The 20,624-nt window shown below is 40.7% G+C and overlaps 2 protein-coding genes across 10 annotated transcripts in view; both read right to left on the reverse strand.

The window, feature by feature from the left end:
* The window catches only part of ITGB1BP2 (integrin subunit beta 1 binding protein 2), a 37,433-nt gene extending 30,487 nt beyond the window's left edge, over positions 1 to 6,946 (reverse strand). For 5 of the 8 annotated variants that reach the window (XR_816941.2, XR_816940.2, XM_059883507.1 and 2 more), the window contains exons 1-10: positions 6,829 to 6,946; positions 6,538 to 6,587; positions 6,391 to 6,447; positions 6,168 to 6,313; positions 5,375 to 5,469; positions 5,209 to 5,267; positions 4,996 to 5,066; positions 4,783 to 4,882; positions 4,414 to 4,527; positions 4,111 to 4,173 (exon numbers count right to left, since the gene is read on the reverse strand). Coding sequence is in view for 5 of the 8 variants with exons in the window: in XM_059883507.1 (XP_059739490.1) it covers positions 4,111 to 4,173; positions 4,414 to 4,527; positions 4,783 to 4,882; positions 4,996 to 5,066; positions 5,209 to 5,267; positions 5,375 to 5,469; positions 6,168 to 6,313; positions 6,391 to 6,447; positions 6,538 to 6,587; positions 6,829 to 6,892 (819 nt within the window). In the remaining 3 variants the exon portion in view is untranslated. Of the gene's footprint in view, positions 1 to 3,349; positions 3,752 to 4,110; positions 4,174 to 4,413; positions 4,528 to 4,782; positions 4,883 to 4,995; positions 5,067 to 5,208; positions 5,268 to 5,374; positions 5,470 to 6,156; positions 6,314 to 6,390; positions 6,448 to 6,537; positions 6,588 to 6,828 lie in introns of those variants that run through there. The other 3 variants (NM_001205732.1, XR_816942.2, XM_015461654.3) reach the window with 3 other exon arrangements.
* Positions 6,947 to 7,501: 555 nt separating this feature from the next.
* NONO (non-POU domain containing octamer binding) lies at positions 7,502 to 20,624 on the reverse strand. 2 transcript variants are annotated; one of them, XM_005228031.2, is made up of 11 exons: positions 20,547 to 20,624; positions 15,396 to 15,555; positions 14,177 to 14,370; positions 12,556 to 12,857; positions 11,656 to 11,751; positions 11,261 to 11,457; positions 10,832 to 10,916; positions 10,302 to 10,404; positions 9,747 to 9,786; positions 9,412 to 9,521; positions 7,502 to 8,718 (listed from the first exon to the last, which is right to left on the reverse strand). In XM_005228031.2, exons 2-11 carry the CDS (start codon positions 15,544 to 15,546, stop codon positions 8,584 to 8,586), a joined length of 1,413 nt encoding a protein of 470 aa, XP_005228088.1. In that variant the 5' UTR covers positions 15,547 to 15,555; positions 20,547 to 20,624; the 3' UTR covers positions 7,502 to 8,583. The 2 variants fall into 2 exon arrangements, with proteins under 2 accessions (XP_005228088.1, NP_001040019.1); NM_001046554.1 differs by having other exon boundaries at positions 15,396 to 15,566; positions 20,547 to 20,578.

Here is a 20,624-nt window from a genome sequence, read left to right on the forward strand (position 1 = left end):
ATGCTGCAATCCCTCACCTTTGCTGACCATGTCCATTCTCCCATCCCCATTTACGCCTAGCTACTAATGAAACCTTATGTTCCTTGAATCTGAACTGAGATAAAAGGGTGCTATGAAAAATACTTGAGATCACCTGAGGTTTGGTAAGCTTCCTAGTTTGATGTTTCTAAGAATCTGAAATCCCAGATTCTTGGCCATGCTGTTGAGGGAGTAAATCTGATTCAAGAGAGACTCCAAAAAAGAGATATCACTCCTCTAATTAAGATCTACATTTAAGGGAATTCCCTGATGGTCCAGTGGTTAGTGCTTTCACTGCCATGGTTCTGGGTTCAATCCCTGGTCAGGGAACTAAGATCCCACAAGCTGTGAGGTGCACCCCCCGCAAAAAAAAAAAAAAAACAAACAAACCAAAACTACATTTAAAAAGAAAAGGCTGAACTTCCCTGGTGGTACAGTGGATAAAAATCTACCTGCCAATGCAGGGAACACAGGTTTGATCCCTGGTCCCATGCTACAGGGCAACTAAGACTGTGCACCACAGCTGAGCCCATGTGCACCTAGGGCCTGTGCTCTGCAACAAGAGAAGCCACCACACCAAGAAGCTGGTGCACTGCAACAAAGAGTAGCCCCCGCTTGCTGCAACTAGAGAAATCCTGCATGCAGCAACAAGGACCCAGTGTAACCAAATAAATAGAACAAAATTTTTTATTTATTTATTTATTTTGAACAAAATTTTTTAAAAAGAAAATGCTTATAATGCCTTTTTAACTCTCTTTTAAAATCATATTCAAAATCCTTGATCTAGAATTTTAGGTTCTTCCCAATCTAGCCACACTTCACTTGACTCTTTTGTTCCCTCATTTAAACCTTCTGAGGGAATTACCTGGTGGTCCAGTGGTTAGGGCACCATGGTTTCACTCAAGGGGGCACAGGTTGGATCCCTGGTCAAGGAACTAAGATCCTGCATGCCAAGTGGCCAAAAAAAAAAAAAAAAATCCTCTGATATGTTAGCAGTGGTTACAAACAGCAAAAGGACTAAGTTTGGAGAGAATCCAAAGAGGAGTTCTTACTTCTTACTCTACACATTTTTGCATTGTCTTACAATGACAATGTATTGCTTTACCCTCTGAACCACCAGGGAAGCCCTTTGGAATTTATAATAAAATATAAAAAGTAAAATAGAACACCTTCTTACCCAAGCCTGGCTCTCCCTACTCTTCCATAGCTATCCAAATTTCTTATTCTCCAAATCTCCACTCAAAATATATTTCTTAACCCTCACATTTATGGTTGATTGATTTTCAACTAGGGTGCCAGGACAATGCAGTGGGGACAGAATAGTCTTTCCCACAAACAATGTTGGGACAACTGGATAGCTATAGGCAAAAATATAAAGTTGGACCCCTACCTCATACCACATATGAAAAATTTTAAGAATTCACCTGGCAATGCGGGGGACGCAGGTTTGATCCCTAGTGGGGGAACTAAGATCCTACGTGGCGTGGAACAACTAAGTACATGTGCCACAACTACTGAAGTCTCTGTGCTCTGGAGCCCACGCGCCATAACCAGAGTCTGTGCACTACAATGGAAGATCCCACATAACACAATGAAGATCCCAAGTGCAGCCAAATAAATAAGTATTTTTAAAAAGATGGATCAAAGATCAAAAAGAAAGAGCTGAAACTATAAAACTCTTAGAAAACATAGGAATGAATTTTCATATATTAGGCAATGGTTTCTAGGATATGACATCAAAAACATAAGCAACCAAAGGAAAGATAGATAAATTAGAATTCCTAAGAATTTACAACTTTTGTGTATCAAAAGACACCAAGGAAGTAGAAAGACAACACAAGGAATGGAGAAAATATTTATAAATGTTTCTGACAAGAGATTTATCTCTAGAACATATTTTTTAAAAACCTCACTAAAAAGACAAACAACCCTATTAACAAACGGGCAAAGGTTTGGTTTAGACATTTCTCCAAATAAGATACAAAAATGGTCAACAAGCACATGTAAAGATGCTCAGCATCATTAGCCATCAGGAAAAAGCAAATTAAAACCACAATGAGATTCCACTTCACACCCACTAGGATGGCTGTAATTTAAATAAAAGACAAGTAACAAATGATATCTAGGATGTAGAGAACTGGAACCCTCATACACAGCTGATGGGAATGTAAAATGGTACAGCCTCTTTGGAAAACAGTCTGGCAATTCCTCAAAAGGTTAAAAGTTATCATTTTACCCAGAAATTACACTCCAATTATACTTGGTATATATCTAAGAGAAATGAAAACATAGGTCCACATAAAAACTTGAATGCTCACGGGAGCATTATTACAGGAGCATTACTCATAATAGCCAAAAAGTAGAAATAACCCAAATATACCTCAAGTGATGAAAAGATAAACAAGTGTTATATCCACACAGTGAAATATCATTTGGTCATTAAAAGGAACAAAGTACTGATGTCGGATGAGCATCATGTTGGATGAACATGGATGAACCTTGAAAACATCCTAAGTGAAAGAAGTCTGCCACAAAAACCCACATATTGTATGAAATATCCAGAATAGGTAAATCCATAGAGGCAGAAAGTAGATCAGTGGTTGTATCAGTTTGGGGGGAAATTGGGAGTGACTGCTAATGGGTATAGGGTTTATTTTGGGAATGGCAAAAACTTTTAAAATTGATTGTAGTTGGGACTTCCCTGGTGGTCCAATGGTTAACAACACTCTGCACTCTACTGCAGGGGCATGGGTTCGATCTCTGGCTGGGGAACTAAGTAAGATCCCACATGCTGTTGTGTGGCCAAAAAATAAAAATAAAATTGATTGTGGCTGCACAACTCTAAGTATACTAAAAAAAAAAAAAAAAAAACACCCTGAATTTTACACTTACACTTGGGTAAATTGTATAGGATGTGTACTATATTTAATTAAAGCTGTAAAAAATGTACTTGTTCCATGGTGTTTTCCCTTTCTACTACAGTCCACATTAATCACTCCATTCTCTCAACTCCTATAGCTTTTAAAATTGTACTGCACAATTTAGCACTCAAACTACTTGATAATGTTTTTTATTATCTCATGTATATTAGCCTTGACTTGTCAACCACACTACAATTTTCCTAAGAGGAATGAATAAGTCTACTGCTTCTCAGATACCTCTAAACCACCTAACATGTAACTGGGCACGTAGTAAGTACTCAGTAAATACTTGGTGGTTGTGAAGAATTGATTGCATGTGCTTGTATTCACACATGTGTGCTACACACACACACAGAAGCTGGAGGGAACGAATGCAATCTTAGATAGTGAGGTGAGAGAACGACACTATGTGAAACTGCAGAATACAAGATTTATTTAAGGGAAAAAACAGCATGGTTTGGACACTTTTGTTCTCCCCTCCTGCCTCCTGTTGCTCAGTGACACTCCATGGCCAACCATATCCTGGTCTCTGAAATTCTAAGGGAGTCACTGAGATCCTATCTAGACTTGACTGTCTGGTATCACTATTCCCCCATTGCTTCCTCCTCTTCCTCCTCCTCTGTCCAGCTCAAGTCATCATCTGAATCCTCAGACTCTTCCTCATCCATCTCTAACCCAACCTTAGCCTTAGCCTTCTCAGCCAGTGCATCGGGGTGCTCCAGCTGGGCCCAGGATCCTGGGTCAGCCTTGACCAGGGAAATTTCAACCCGAGATGGCATCAAGGAGACAGAGCTCTGCTCCACGTCTATGACCTGAGGAGGAGGGAAAGATAGACGAACACAGAAGAGAAAATGAGGAAACCAAAGGGATTGGGGTCAGGGCAGGGTGGTGATGAATGACAGGGAGAAAAATAAAAAATGCAAGATGGGGAAAAATATAGGGAAGGAATAAGTAAGGGAGAGAGAGAAAGAGGAAAGAAAGGGGAGTTGGGGGGAAGGGGAGAAAATAGGGAGAAGAGGGGGAGAGAGAGAGAATATCAAAGCAAATGAAGAGAAAACCTCCACTTTCCCACTACAACTTCGTCCCTCAAGACACCCTCTATTCATTCCAGTCCGGCCCTTCTTTTTACCCCATCTGCCTCCCCTTCTTGTGCCCCTTTCTCTTCACTTACCCCCCAGAGCTTCATCTGTGCTTGGAACACACGGTTACCATCAAAGACAATGTGGACATGAAGCTGAGAGAAAAGAATTACAGGGGTAGGAACAATCTCAGAAGGTCAGAACACATTATTATGACACAGAAGCAGGCCAGTGGTGTATTCCCTACATCCACAGGCCAGTCAAATAACCCTGACCTTACAGCTCTACCAGAGGACTATGGCGCCTACGTATTAACTGTGTATGACGACTCAGCAGGTAAGATGATAATATCACCCAATTCACTGGCCTCCCATCCAGCATCAGACATTCCTCACCTCAGTTTGACTGGCCTTCACCCAGTTGAATGCAGGAAGTGGAATCTGGCCATATATAGTCACCACTACTAAGGAATCTGTCTGATGCCAATCATGACGGCAAGATGCTGGCACCTAAAAAGAAGATGTGAAATGTGGATGGTAAGAAAGGACTCTTATCCCAAGGGGCATTCTCATGGTGTATGTGGAGAAGAAACAGAGAGTGTCAGAAAGATTAACACGACCTCATATTGCAAAACCACTGGGAGCAGAAATCTTATTTGGTCCATGCAAAAGGGAGAAGATACAGAGCTTGGCCATGAGGTACAAGGAGGAGAAATTATTTGGGAACTGGGTTCTAATCAAGAGTTCAGTAAAGTCAGGACTTACCTGCTTCCCCCAATCATGTCTACCAACTCTGCATCCTGGCTGTGCCAGGAATGCCCCAAAATCCAGGGTCTGGATGCCACAACAGCTCCAAGATTTCACCCTGAGGTAGGAATAGAATTCACTTAATCTCCTTTCCCCTCCCCACAAGCACTCCATCTTAAGGTCAACATTGGGAAAAACCTGTCTCACAGCCCACCCAGTCCCCTCCATCACCCCTCATGGAATTGAGGTGCTCCAGGGTGGTAGGTACATGGAGTAGCATCACTCTCTAGGCCTTGGTATACCTAAGACAGATAAAGGAGAATCAGGATAAGAATCAGATCAGAATGAATAAAAATGTATGCAGCCTCACATCTATACCCAGCCATCCCTCAGGCATCACGTCTCTCAAACACACGCTTGAGTCCTCCACAAACTCTCACTCACAGCATCACATCCTGGGTTCTGGCAGCTGGCCCCAATCCGGATCAAGCTACTGTCAACTCCTGGGCAAAGAAAACAAGAGTCAGGAACCCTATTCATTTCTTCCACCCAACTGCCACTTTCACTAAATTCCAGCCTGTGAAACCTGTCCTACTAAGGACCCACTTACCTGCTCCAGGTTCTTGGTCTAATTCCTTCTGTTCCAGTGCCATTTCCAGGGCTTGGGATATATTTAGCGGAAGCAACTTTGGAAGCAACTCTGACCTAGGGGGTATACGTGGGGTGATTTAGTCCTGACCCACTAACTGTGACCAGCAGTGCCAACCTTCCCACCAATGGTATTGGAATTGAAGAAGTCTGGTGAAAGTAGGGCAGAGTTAGAGAAGATGGATAGTAATCCCATTGCCAATTTTCTTCTCTGTGGATATGCCAAATCCTTGAACCCTGGGGAATTCCCCAGGGCTTCTCTTGCCAAACTACTCAGTTGCTCTAAATCCATATTTTTCTATACAACTGCAATCATTCCCTTTTATTCATCTAATTAACTGTAGACTTTCTTCTGTTGCTCATATTATTGCCACAAAATTGACTTATTCTTCTCGGCAGCCTCCTGGCTGCCAATACTACTACATTCTTAATATATAAAACATATTTTAAAACTCTTTTCCAAAAAGAAAACCCAATTCATTCAACAATCACCCTTGTATTATAACTATGTATGTATTTGTGAGAGGTTATCTACTCTGGTGATTCAAAATACCTACCCCATTACCCCATACCATCTTAAGAGCCAAGGACATTATTTCTGGACAAATTTCCCCTAAGGCACAAAAACATACACCAAGCCCTGACACTTGGGTCTCCTCATATCTCTGATCTCTAGCTCCCAAACCTCAATGACCCATTAATCACTCCTAGGAATTTTCATGAATGTACGAAAAACCCAGGGACCTCCTCTTTACTTGGGCCTCTCCCGACGCAAAGTCTCTGCTGACTTTGGAATCACATTCGGAGGTCTTTGCTCCTGAAGTGAACTGCTTGTACCAGGGCCCTCAGGTTGAGGGACCTCAGGGAGCTTCTCGGCACAGTGTGGTCCCACAGTACAGCCCTAGTATAGATAGGGAAAGAAGATTAGGGATGGAATCCTTCTACTGGGGGCAGAATACCCGAAAGTAAAGAATTTACCTTGATGTTTAGAAACTCAGAGAAATCTACAGTTCGCTTCCGGCAGCAGGACCAACCCTGATAACAAAAGACCCAGCTCAGCTTAGATTCCTGGCTGTATTTCTTTTGCAAAATGCTCTTGCTATTCCCCCCTTGCCTATTCCTCACCTTAAGTGCATCATGGAAGATTGGGACCCCAGGGTGATGGTAACAGGAATCTGTGGATACCAGTAACAAGATCAGGAAGGAAAGGAATTCTTACTTTTCCAGGTTTATATGCTTAGCATCTTTCCATATGGTATTAAAAAAAAAAAAAGAATATCAGTAAAGACTGAAGAACACCCAGACCAATTGAACTAAGGCAGGTACACACTAAATTTCTGTTCCTTTAACAGACTGCCTACAGCTGACAACTCCCTTAGCACCCACAGAGCTCCTGGCAAGGTCAGGATTACTCACCAGGAAGGTTGGTTTGGGGGTCAAAATGCTGCCCACAGCCTTTGTTATGGCAGAGTAGAGACATGGAGGCGTTGGTAGAATTACTGAAAGGGTATTTCAAGGAGTCTGGCTGCCGAGTGGGGAACACCTCTTAGTCTGGAGGCTTTTAGCTGCCTGGAAGGGCCAGCTGTTTCTATCTTTAGTTCAGGAGGCGTATACCTCCTAACATGGGCAAGGGAACTTCAATTGGTCTTCCCAGCCAATAGAAAAGAACTCAGGAACATTTTAGCTCTGAGGCTTAAGAAAAAAGTATCAGGCAGAGCAGGGCTTGGAACCTGGGTGAGGTCAGCTAACCATTGCTGAGACTTGTTTTAGATTTACCATGCCAATTTCAAGCCTGGTCAGAAAGAAATAACCAATTTTAAGCCCCCTCCCAGTTTGGTGAAGGTACCCCAATTCCTCCAGCTATTTTCTTCCTCTTTCAAAGCAGTAGCTTTCCTCCCATCCTCATTACTTCTGTGTACCACCAATAGCACCAGATCTTCAACCACTTTGACCATAGTATACATCTAACTTTCCCATGTTTGCCTAGATTAATATTTTAAGCAAAAGGTCATAAAGGATTATTCTTATAGCCTTGCACTCATCTGAGACAGAACTTCCCTTCCTCCCCCTTCAAAAACAGCACAGAAAATTAAAAGGCTTAAAATGTATTTTAATAAGTTCATGTTGCATTATTCATTTCTCAGAAAAACTTCAAAGGTATTAGGGACAAATCAAACATGGTACACCAATAAAAAATGCACAGCGTAACTACCTAAGATAGGCAAAGCTAAGAGCTACCGTCTGACATTCAGCATACAGCAACCCTGTTCTCAAGATTGTACTAGGCCTATCAAGAAAGCTGTGAATGGCAACATCACAGACACAAAAGGGCCATTTCTGGGTTGTCCTTACCCAAGAAAAAGATGGAGGCAAGTTTAACACAAGATTTTTTTAAAGATACACTAAATGAAAATCTCTAAGAGAAAATGTCTTCCTTGGGACATGAAAGGGTAATATATGGGACATAACAGAACCGTATGTATGTTGTCTGTGACCTCTGTGGACATGTGCCTGAATTCCCACCTGGGAGTGATTGGAACAGTGGGGCCAAGGTCATTGGGGGATGTTTGGTTTTTGTGGTATATGTGGCAGGATCTCTGGGGTGAGACAGTGCACTAAGTCGTGTCTGACTCTTGCGACCCCATGGACTGTAGCCTGCCAGGCTCCTCTGTCTATGGGATTCTCCAGGCAAGAATACTGGAGTGGGTTGCCATTTCCTTCTCCAGGGCATCTTCCCAACCCAGGAATCGAACCCAGGTCTCCAGCACTGCAGGCAGATTCTTTACCGACTGGGGTGGCGGGGGGGTGTAAGAACAAGAAAGCAAATAGAACAGGGTGGACAAAGAGTGGAATGATTAAGATTAATGGGGGCTCTAACTGGATCCATTTTGCCATGGCTCCCTGGCCCTCACAGGCTCTCAACAATCACATGAGATTTTAGGAATGCACCACACAGAATTGATTAGTGAAAGGATATACCACATAGAACTGATTTGTTAAATATCACCCCTCCCTTACCCTCTGCCTCCAACATACTCCCTAGAGTACTACAGGCAGGGAAGACCTAAACTATTGGGAGGAATCCCTAACACTTTTCCAGAGTAGAATTCGGCTAAGTCCAAAAAGGGTCCTTCTTTTAAGGGTTTTGGGAAACTAGACACTGCAATTTTATTAGTATCGGCGACGTTTGTTTGGAGCAAATTCAGCTCCAGGAGCTGCACGGTTGAATGCAGGAGGGGTTCCACCAATTGCCCCAATTCCTTCCATTGTAGCAGCTTGGCCAAAGCGTTCAGTTGTTGGTGGGGTCTTAAAGAGAAAAGAGAATGACGTTATAATAGAACCTGTGCCCTAGCTTCCCACCCATCCATAGTTCCTCCCCTGGAGGCCATTTCCACACCACATTCAAGGTTCCTGATGGTAGGGGAGACTAAGCCTGTTTAGAACTATAGTGGATAACCCTAAAAAGGAAGTTGCTGACAGTTCCACCCAACCATCTTTAACTTTTTATCCTGATTCCTACAGGCTAAGTAACATTATATACTAAATTCCTGGGCTAGATAAATGTTAGCCAAGTCCTTTTTCCTGAACTAGGTATATGGACAAGGGCAGGCCATCACTCTTCAGCAAATTTAACCCTATTCAAAGTAAACATTTTGACACTACAACTAAACCACCTCAGGATTGCATGAGCCATAAACCTTTTGGACTCACATGTATTTCATATGATAATGCCTAACCTTTGTTGCCTTCCCTCCAAAAAGGAACCTATTTACCCAGGGTAGCAAAAAAATGTCAATCAAGACTAGCCAGTCAGAGGATAAAATATAATTTAAGATTGGGTTTGCACAAGACTCAAAGAGCTTGAGGTTAACATTTTATAGATAACAGTGATCCTAAAAACTATTTAATCTGTAGCAAAATTGCAGCAGGCCCAAGGACCATGAAGGCAAAGTCCTTCCTCCTATCACCATTTAGCTACTATAAAGCTCTGCAGTTTACCAATCCCAAGGTTCCATCTGGCATCATAGTGGCTGGTCCTGGAGGAGCTGGGGTACCAGCTGGCACAGGAGCAGGGGGCATGGCACCTCTGTTGTTTATGCCCATAGCACCTAAAGCAGAGTAGTGATCAATAGAGGAGACAGACATTGACATTCTTTATCTATGCCAAAGGAAACAAGTCAAGACTTCTGGGCTAAGACATGTTACCCTCCCACCAAAATTTGCTTCCAGAAATGTCAAGCCCCTTAAATTTGGACTAGGTAGGAGAAGCTACATAGTCCACCAGAGATGAGACAAAAAAAGAAATCTGTACCATTAATCTCCTAAGTCCTTACCTCCCATAGCCATCTGACCCATCCGTATCTCTTGCTCTCTCTGAAAAACAAAAAAACACTCAAGACAGTCCAAGACAGCACTGCATTCATTCTACCACAATCCACTAAGGACCACACACTAAAGAACATCTGCAACAGCTCCTTGAACTAACTCACTGTAGTTGTACAATGAATTCAGTTTAGAGCTACTAGGACACAAGTCAGAGTTTCCTATTAGGAACAAATTGAGAGATGAAAGGAAAGACACATGATTTCTTTCAGGGCTCCAACCTGTACAACAACTGCTGAGGACATCAGAAGACCAGGCAAGGCTGCCACAGGACTGAATCTATCTGATCCTGCAGTCACTGAGATTAAACAGCATATACTAGCCCCAGCTTTTCATCCTAAATTGCCTGTGAGGTAAAAAGAGCTCCTCTTCAAACCTTACCTTTCCTTCCTATGACTGCTTCTTTCTAAAAGAAGTGTCACAGAATGGAAAAATTGGTCATAGCCTATTGTGTTTTCTAATCCTAGTGGTGAGTTTGTCGTATCATGGGCACATGAGAGATATACCGCATCAGGGAAGGTTCCCTTGAATCCTTCCTGCTGTCGTCGCATCATTTCTTCTTGTTGCCGCCGCATCTCTTCCTCACGGCGCCTGCGCTCCTCCTCCTGCCTACAGAGTCACCAAGATATTTAAGCACAGGCATTCCAGAACTTGAACAGATTATCTATCTTAATAGGGGACTCAGCCAAGGAGATCCAAGAGCCCACTGAAACTACCTTAGTTCTCCAGGCAACTGTTAAGTGGGCCCAGCCCTAAAACAACCCAGATGTGTCCTTTAGGGGAAAAAGTTCTTTCCCAAAGGAGCCAGCCTCATGAGACCAGTCACTCAGCTGCTTTCCTCTTTAGTGCAGTCCCAAGAATTCACAGAACCATGGGCAGTCAAAACATCTACCTAAAGGGAGAACTTGAGAAGCAGCCAGGAAATATTTGCCAACATATTTACAAATGCATGAGGTAGCATGGTGGTAAGAAGCAGGAGTGAGACATTACCTTGTAGAGCTGGTGGAGAAAAAGGGTTGGAGGAAAAAAAAGTTACCTGAGCTCCAGCTGCTTTCGTTTTTGCACTTCTTGATTGTGCAGCTCTTCCATCCTCCGAAGTTCTTCTTGACGCCTCATCAAATCTAGAAAAACAACAGACCAATTCAGAATATTCTTCACCCTCCTCATATAGGCCCATTAATTTTCCACAAATAAAGATCCAGAAAGCAAAGGGGATATTTAATCCCTGAGTGGCCATCCGAGGTATCCAGATTCCAAAAATGAAGTCAAACCTATTATTTCCTTCTCCACAGAATCCAGTATCCTCTGCCACATCTCCAAGCTCATTTGCCTACCAAGATCAACAAAATATTTCAGAGAATAAAAGCTGAAGTTTACGCCTTTCTCTACTGATTGATACAAAGAAACTCCTGAAAAAAAGTTATTTTGTCCTTCTTCTAGTTTTAAGCCTTAGGTAGATACTCACCCTGCCTCATTAGCATGACCTGGTGCTCATGGCGAGCAGCCTCCATCTCCATCTCCAGCTTCTCACGAGCTTCCTTGATGTTTCGGTCCACTTGGTCCTGCTGCTGCTTTTCCATCTCAATAAGTGCCTTCCAGCGCATGGCATACTCATACTCAAAGGAGCCAGGCTGTGCAAATCTGGGTGGCTGCTCTCGCTCTCTATTGACAAGGTTTCTGGGTTACTAAAACTCTGTCCAAGATTCTCCCAACTAAACACTACATTCCTCCCAAGGGCCAAGACAATGGCTGCCACTGAACACATACAGCAAAGACTTGCCTCTTTTACACAACCCATTACAAGCCTCCTTAAGAATAAATAGGCAAACAACTAACAGGGAATCTGACAGGATCACATACTTGTGAAATTGCTGATTCTTTATAACCAGCTTCTCTGGGAGTCCCTCCTCATCATCTAACTGGTCCATGGGCTCCACAGTCACAGGTCGAGGAAATCTGGGAGAAAGAAAAACACTCAGTGTTAGTCAAATTATAACCTTCATTAGGCTTCCCTCTCCACATGAGTCAGTGGCACAATGAACTAATTAAGTGTCAGCACTAAACAATTTTTTTTTTTTTAGCACTAAACAATTAAACATACTTCTGAAGGTGCTTTTACACCTAGTCCCAAGTAACCAAGTCCTTTAAACAGAACTCTGTGGAATCTGGGGTTGACAGGATGGGGTCAGGGTTCAGATCTCTGAACACAGCCTTTAAGTAGGTAAAGTACTTAAGTGCGGGGCTGCCCCATTGCAGCCATCATTTGCCTGCCATGCAGGAGATGCTGCAGGTGCCACAGCCTTGAGCCCTGGGTTGGGAAGATCCCCTGGAAAGGAAACAGCAACCCACTCCAGTATTCTTGCCTGGGAAATTACACGGATAGAGAAGCCTGGTGAGCTACAGTCTATGAGTTCACAAAAATGTCAGATACAACTGAGCAAGCAAACTCAGAACTCAAGATAATGACTTAGAATAAATACTAAGAGAAATGTTGCATGCGCAAAACAATTTACGAGTTCTAAAACTTCAAAGTAAGGGGAGATTTAACACTGACTAAATGACAACTTACTGAAAATGTCTATCTTTTAATCCTCATACCATTTCCATTAATTTAAGATTATACTGAAAACCCTACCAGAGAGCTGGATTGTATCTAGTCTTCTAAATGAACACAAGAACATGCTTCTTAGAGGCTAACTCCCGAGACCACAGAAGGAAGTAGCATTTAAGGTATGTTTCTGAAAATGACCCCTCACTCACGTGGTTAGCAGGAAGGAGCCTTCACTGCATCTGTCCAGAGCTTTCCGAGCAGCTGGCTTCCCTGAGAATTCAACAATGCCTTTTCCTGAGGGCCTGCCTCGATCATCCACAATGACTACAGCCCTCTCCACCTGGCCGAACACAGAAAAGGCCTCCTCCAGCAGTTCATTGGACACATACTGAGGAAGGTTTCTGACTGTAAGGGATGCACTATGGCAGGCAAAGCGCACACGCAGCTGCTTTCCACGGAGTGGCATGTTGTCCAGTTCTACTTTGGCAATCTCCGCTAGGGTTCGTGTTTCCTAGGAAGCAGAGCAAAGTCAGAATAACTCAATAGCTGAACAATGACCACCTACACAGCCATCAAGAGTCTAAAGTACCATAGCTCAATACCTCAATGTCTCAAAAAAAAAAAAAGAAAAGAAAAAAAAACAAAACAAAACCCAAAACCCTTGGCAACAAGCATACAAAAAAAAAAAAAGGATGGAACTGGAAGAACGGATTCATGTGTTTCAGATAATTCTTTGGTTAACCTAATTGCTCTGATGGCCTTGTAATAAATCAATTGGAAATTCTAGAGTTAACATGACTTACATGGTCATCAGTATCACAAGCTATTCTCTTAAGTGTTAAATCTGGACAACAATGACCAGCATAAAACCTACCCTTACAATACAGAAGTCAGAATTATTTTAGTTTCAGCTAGCTATGTACCAGAGTAATCAGAATCATTATACCCTCCAAGAGGCCTCTTTAGAACCACAGACCTTGATGGGACCCTCCCCTCCACATTCTTAAAGAGGAATCTGAGCCCCAGAAAAAAAGACCTGCCCATATAGTTTTGAGTTAGTGGTAGATCTGGAATGAAGACTGGTTCTAACCGTAACATCCAGTGATCTTACTAGCACATTATGTTCCTCATTTATGGAGATAGATAACACCCAAAAAGGTTTCCCCCACATACTTAAACACATTTCCTAAATCAAATCAGACATCTACACTTAAAAATGATTATGATAAACGTTATATTATGTGGATTTTAGCAATTAAAATTTTTCTTTCAAAGTAGATACAAAAAAAAAAAAAATAGATAAAAAACTGTCCCCTCAAAGTTTTGAAGACTCTTAAGTGAGATAATACATGCATAAGGGCTTTGGAAATAAATTATATAAATCTTGATCATTACTAAAAGTCTTTTCCCATTTTTTCAGGAAAAAATCTTAACTTACTAAAAGTATTTGTAGAGGACAGTAAACAGGGGAAAGGTACAGAAAAAACAAGATTAACTATGACTTGAAAGTTATTGAAGCTGGGTAACAAGTTACGTGCAGGTTCACTGTACTATTCTCTCCACTTCTATATGCTTGAAATTTCCCAATTAAAAAAAGTTCCAAAGGGCATATAAGCCCCAGAGTCCTAGGCAAATAAACCTATGTTGCCTTGAAACAAAAACCTATCAGGAAAAATTAAAATAAAATATGCATTTTGTCCTGTTCTACCAACTATAAGCTTTTACAAACATCATCTAAGAATTATTTCTACTGCCTAATTTTCCATATCCATCATTTCCCAGCTTCACCACCTTTTAGAGCACATGCTCTAAAAGCCTACAGCTGCTTACCAAGCGGATAAAGCCAAAGCCCTTGTCCTTATGAATGAAGACTTCGCCTGCCTTCCCATATTTCTCAAACAGTTTCCTCATTTCCTCCTCAGTGATGTCAGGAGGAAGATTGCCCACAAAGAGCCGGCTACGCTGGGTGAAGGTCTTCTCTCCTGGTTTCCTAAAATTCTTCAGGTCAATAGTCAAGCCTTCATCTGAGAGAAGAAACATAGTCACTTAAAAGATTGGGGAGAGATTTACAACAACTGCTGCTAGATAAGAAATGTAATTGCTGTAGAGAAGTCAACACCATTTCCCAATGGAATCTATCCACTAACCACTTATCAGTAAATTGCACTTAGAATGTGAAAGCAGTATGCAAAGATCTGGGGGGTGGAGGGAGGGAGGACAGACTTCTTAACAACTCTACTGTGGTCCAGGAGCCAACCTAGACTAACTCAGAGACAGAAAGACAATACAAGAGTTACTGTCAAAGAGAAAACCAAGCAAGTCAAGGAGCTCTACGTCAGAAGTGACTGGATTTTTACATTTAAAACATAATTACAAAGAAAAAAACCAAAAAACAAAAACAAAACTGTCCCATTTCCCAATCCCAAATCAATCTTCATAACCTTAACAGTTCCCATTCTTTCAGGCTTGGGGTAATATAATGAAAAGAAATGAGTTAGGAAAGAGTATTCTTTGTAGGAATTTTTGGAAATAAGGAAGATGCGGTTGTTTGTAGTTTTAGACACATACAAGAGGTGCTCAAAGTTAGCTGAATGGATGGGAATGTATCTTTAAAGATCTTTTACTCTGATTAAAACTAGGGAGGCAGAGGCCCCAGGCTAAAAGTATAATACTCAGTATCAGATTTCTTCTCCATTAAGTCTTAAAAACCTTCTTTATATTTTCTCTACCTACTAGTCATATGATGATTACCACAGTAAGAACCAAGCTCTCAGGTAAAACATGCAGCCATCTGTTTAGCAAAAGGATGTGCCAATGCAGCAAAGCAACCTGTATTCAACTGCTATCCTACAGATCTGCTCCTTATTTCAGAGAATCAGCCTTTTTCTATCCTAAATATTGAGATAAATAGGGAAAAGAACAACAAAGGTGTGCCACAAAAGCCCATTCCTTTATAATCCCAAGAGTCGAATCTAAAAATCAAGAAACTATTCCCAAGAGAGAACCGACTTGGGAATGGTTTCTACTTCATTACCTAGCATGTACTTACTCTGGCTGCTGGCTTGCTGCCCATTTGCAGGCATTGGTGGAGGTGGTGGCTGCTGCTGTTGCTGCTGGTGGTGCTGCTGATGGTGATGTTGATGATGCTTCCTTGGAGTGTGGTTTTGTTTCTCCAAGTTAAAAGTTTTATTGCTCTGCATCTTTGTACCCTAAAAATAAACTGGAATGTCAGACATATTCAGTGCTTAGAACATATTCAGTCACTAATTTCCTAGTGACTTACATGTCAATTAATCACCTATGGTACTATTTCAAACAGGTATGGTGAAGGAGTACAATTCAAGTATCTAAAACCACCAGCACTAGCAGTTATATTGCACACAGAAACTAGACAAGTACTAAATAAGAACAGCTTGCAATAGAATGACTTGAGGAACCTTCCAGTTCAATAACTACATGCATTGAAGTGACTTTCCCAAAATAATCTACTCCCTAAAAAATGGCCCTATCATAATATTAAATCACTTTAAAAATACAATTATTGAAATAGATTCTTGTTATCTCCAGGACTAGTAAGTCTTTGTTTTTCTCTGGCACCTTGCAGCCCTAGCCTACAGTTGATACTGTGGAAAAGTATGGGCTGTATAGACTTAGACATACTTATATGTGAAACATGGTCCTAACACTTACTAGTAAATTACTTTTGAACCAGTTCCTTAAGTTGTTATAAAAGGGATAATAAAAACACCTACCTCTCAAGGTAACTATGAAGATGAATAAATATGTGAAAATACTAGTTCTGTACTAGCATATATTGTTATTATTAAATATCATTATTAATCACAATAGAAAGATAAATGACTATCAAAGTAATAGAAGCATCAAATACAAACATATACAATCATAAAATATTAAATTTTGTCATTTAAAATCAACATAAGGGAGTTCCCTGGTTGCCTAGTGGTTAGGATTCCAAGCCACTGTTGTGGCTGGGCTTCAATCCCTGACTGGGTAATAAGAGATCCTGTAAGCCACTCAGCATGGCCAAAAAACTCATAAGATTAAAATGAAAATTCCTGGTATAATCCAGGCTGAATACAAAAGTTGATGGTTTTAAGATGGAAATTTCCTAACAGATCAGCTGAGGACCATCTCCCTTATCCAAAGGCAGTTTTCCAGTAAATTAAAGGACAAAAATCAATTCTGAATCTTTTACCCTAAACATAAGACCCTCCAGTCAGATTTAACTGAAAGATGCAGAAAATTATCTTTTCCCTGAAAACTGTATTATTAACATCATATGATTCCCTTAAAATAAATTATATTCCTCAGATTAAAAAAATGTGACAAAGGCTTGGTAACTGTTGATTCTGGATGAGGAATATACAAGACACTTATGTGTATAAAACTTTCTAAACATTGATACATTTTTTATATCATATCCTACCAAAACTGAAAATATCAATGCAGTTAAGTTTATATAAAGTTGTTTTATAAGACAATAGGTAACAAGAGGTATCAAGATGTTCATATTTCTTAACTCAGGAATTCTACTTCTAATAATTTATTCTAAGAATATAATTTTAAGACTTAAAAACTACATCCATGAAATAGTCACTGTAACTGACTTTCCAGTAACAAAATGATAAAAATGACTTTTTCTTTTTTACTGATTTTTTACATTAATTCAACAAATATTCACCAAATGCTTATTTGCTAGACACTATTCTAGTTGCTTGGGATGAATCAATGAACAGTCTTGCCTTCAGCAGTGATAACCTTCCAGTGAGAGAAAATATACATAATAATTAATTTACATAGTACTTAAGAGGTTTAATGCTAGGAGAAAATAAAAGTTGAATGGAGGGGAAAGTGGATAGGGAGTAGAAGGGGAAGATTTGCAATTTTAAATAGAGTTGTGAGTTTAGCCTCACTAGAAATCTGACATTTAAGCCAAAACTTGAATTCTCATTTATATCATTTCATCAGTCTTTTGTTCTTCATTAATAAAGTACAAACTACATCTTTAACATAGGAAACAATAAAACAAAAACCCAAAAACTGACCACTGAAAGTCACTGTTGACATTTTGATATACCATTTCAGTCACTTATTTACATATCTTCTACATTTATTGTTAATGGACTCTGTATTTTGCTGTCAACCAAGCCCTTATAGTCCTGGGACACTTAGGTTATTTATAATTTGTCACTATTATACACCAATGCGCTCAGCTAAGTCTTAGGGCACCTCCATGAACAGATATTCCTCCCACAATTTCCATTTTTGCTTCTTAACCTTTAAAAAGATACACTGTCATTCCAAAACTGCAACCATAAATGCACTATTTTATATTCACCCTTTTCTCATTCCTCCTGTCAACTTAATTATAATTGTTAATGGTTACATAAAGTCCAATTGGATGTACACTAATTTACTAAACTACTCCCTATGAGACATTTAGGCTGTTTTCAGCTTTTTCCTATTATAATGTTGCAATAAGTATTTCCGTAGGATAAATTCTTAAACACCTTTGTGACTCTTGCCACATAGCTTATAGTTTAACAACTTTAAATACTGTGAATAAGTGCAGCAGTTTCAGAGCAAATTTGACACCTTAAAAAAAGAGAAAATGTTTTTAAAAATAAGATACAAGAAATTAAAACATAAAAATAGAGCTGGGGATAGGTAAGGTGGGCATTAGCATCAGATGTTTTCCCCTATGAGTCCTACATATTAAACATCCCTGTTCCCCTGATCCCAAAAGCCTATAGCAGAAACTTGAATTATTTTCACAGCCATTTCTCCAACTATTTCTTCTTACCTCTGGCTAGAATCCAAAGAGTCTTTCTCTTTTTTTAATCTCCAGCCTTTAAGAGTCAGTGGCCCCAGCCTCAATACCTTGCATCCCATTCAGGAACCCACACTGTTATATGTTAATAGAAATCCTTACAGAGATCCACTCAAAACTGAAATATTAAAAATTCTATATTTACATCCTAACCACACCTCACCACTCCATTCAAAAAGGCCATTTTACAATTTCTTAGTAGAAATTATTTCTTTGATCATAGGGATGTTTTAAACTATTTAGAATTACTTCAATGGAAGTTATTTTTTATTTTAGAAAGTGCAATGTGGTAGTTAAGATGTTAATACCAGATATTTACTGATCACTGAATGTCAGGCACTGTGCTAAGACTATATTATCTCATTTAATACTCACAACTATCTTCTGAATAAGAAAACTGATGCACATCCAAGGTCACACAAATGTGATGAAGCATGGAGTAGAACTCAGGTCTGTTGAACTCTAAAGCTCATGCTCATTGTGAGTAATCGAACTCACCTTGATTTTAGACTTTAGGATTCAAAACACTTACTAAAATGTCACCTAACCTCTTAGTTTCCTCACTAGTAAGATGGGGGTAACATCTATCTCACAGTGCTGGTTATTTTGACCAAACCAGATAATGGACATAACAGCTATTTGTTCCTGCTGGCAATCACCACCCCTATTTCTACATATGCGGTGCTCCAGTTAGACAAATTTCATCAATTACATTCTTCCCTTGCTCTTCTGGATTCTAGCAAAAATTATTTTTACAACCAAACTGCCTACCTTTGTGTCGAGTAAATGTCTCCATAATACCAATCTTTATACTCTTTCCCTTCAGTTTATTTCCCAAGAAGGCATTCAACAGTGAACACAAAATAATACTGTATAAATCACCTAAAACAGTGCCCACAAAGTAGCAAGTATTCAGTAAGCATTTGTCCCTGTAATCTACTTCTGATGATGACCACCAATATAATTTGGAAATATGTGCAGATATCTGGGTAATAAATTCACTGCCCCTAGGCACTGGGGCCTCTGAAAAGGGAATAAATCATAAAGATCAACAGTAAGGATTTATGTCTACTTACTTGCCCCAAAGACTAACCCTGATGGACTTCTTGAGAGCAAATACATATTGCTGTTAGAAAAACTGGGGCTATTTGCAACACAACTGCACAAATGTTGTTTAAGACCAAACACTACACCACATATCTGAAACCTAAAAAAAATGTCCCCTTAATTTTCAGGAAAAGGATCAACTTTTAAGTGAAAACTGTGTGTGGGGGAAATCTGGTAAAAATCTACCAGATGGAGATGGCTGCCTGGATGTGGACCAGCCTGAAAGCTGCAGGAGGCACTGGCAACGTAAGGCCCTTTTCTAAGAATCTCTTAGGACCTTTCATTTAGTTACAAGGAACATGGACAAAGACACAATATAAATCTAGCCAGGATCCCCCCATTAGAGTGGCCAGATGTATCAAATAAAAACACATTACAGTTAAATCTGAATTTCAGATTTTGAAAAATAAATGATCTTTAGTGTCCCATTCTACGTATACTAAAAAATTTGTTGTTTACGTGAAATTCAAATCTAACGGGGTGTCCTGTATTTTCTCTGACAACCCTACCCCTACCTCAACTTTGAAGATAACAAAGTGCCTCCCAGTCCTCCTTAACCTCGACTTCTGTTAAGAACACAAAGCGGCAGCTTACGACAATAGTTTTTCCAAAGGTAAAATACCCGATAGGAAATCCATAAAATTAATTTTAATTTTTTAAAAAGTGATGTCATAAATAGGTCGAGTAGATAGGCAACAGGACAAAAAAAAGTCTTCAGGAATCTGCCTAGGAAAACAACAAGGGCTGGACTAGCAGATGAACTTCCCAGCTCAGAGTTTTGACAAAGAAGCATCGCTGGGGTAGGGGAGGGGGCCCCCTTTCTCCTCCGGAACTAACGGCCTCACGAGGTCGAGAGGAGGAGCGCCCGACAAAGCGCCTCCTCCTGCAGCCGCGACTTCAGGGCTCTCGGATAATAGACCCCACACCCTCAGGCCCAGGGCGGCTCAACGATTGGGGAACTTAGTGACAAGGTTCAGCTTCCAAGATGTGTTGCACAAAAAACGACAAGGGAAGGGAAACGGGAACCAAGTTAAAGCAGAAGGCGAGATCAAGGGAGAGCGATGGGCCCCCGCGGGTGGGATGAGGAGAACGTGTGGCCGCGGAGACAAGGCCTCAAGGGGCCGCAGAACGAACGGCCCACCTTCCTTCAAACCCAGCCTCGCCCTCATCTCTTCCTTCACCGATTGTCGCTAGAAATCCTACTCTTCTCTCCAACAAGAACTAAGTCGACCCCATACTCACCCTCCACCGACTGTTTTCTGCTCAGAGTAACGGCGACGCTACACGGCCTTTACCGTCCCGAGAAAAGAGCGCGCGACC

The sequence above is a fragment of the Bos taurus genome, chromosome X (genome assembly GCF_002263795.3).
Source record: "Bos taurus isolate L1 Dominette 01449 registration number 42190680 breed Hereford chromosome X, ARS-UCD2.0, whole genome shotgun sequence".
Classification (NCBI taxonomy): Eukaryota; Metazoa; Chordata; class Mammalia; order Artiodactyla; family Bovidae; genus Bos; species Bos taurus.

Excerpts from the sequence above, each read along its gene's own strand:
- NONO (XM_005228031.2), bottom strand. The coding sequence starts at position 15,546 with ATGCAGAGCAATAAAACTTTTAACTTGGAGAAACAAAACCACACTCCA. Across the intron at positions 11,458-11,655 it reads AAGAATCAGCAATTTCACAA|AGAGCGAGAGCAGCCACCCA; the intron begins GTATGTGATCCT and ends CCTTGTCAATAG. Across the intron at positions 10,917-11,260 it reads GGTCATGCTAATGAGGCAGG|ATTTGATGAGGCGTCAAGAA; the intron begins GTGAGTATCTAC and ends TTGTTTTTCTAG.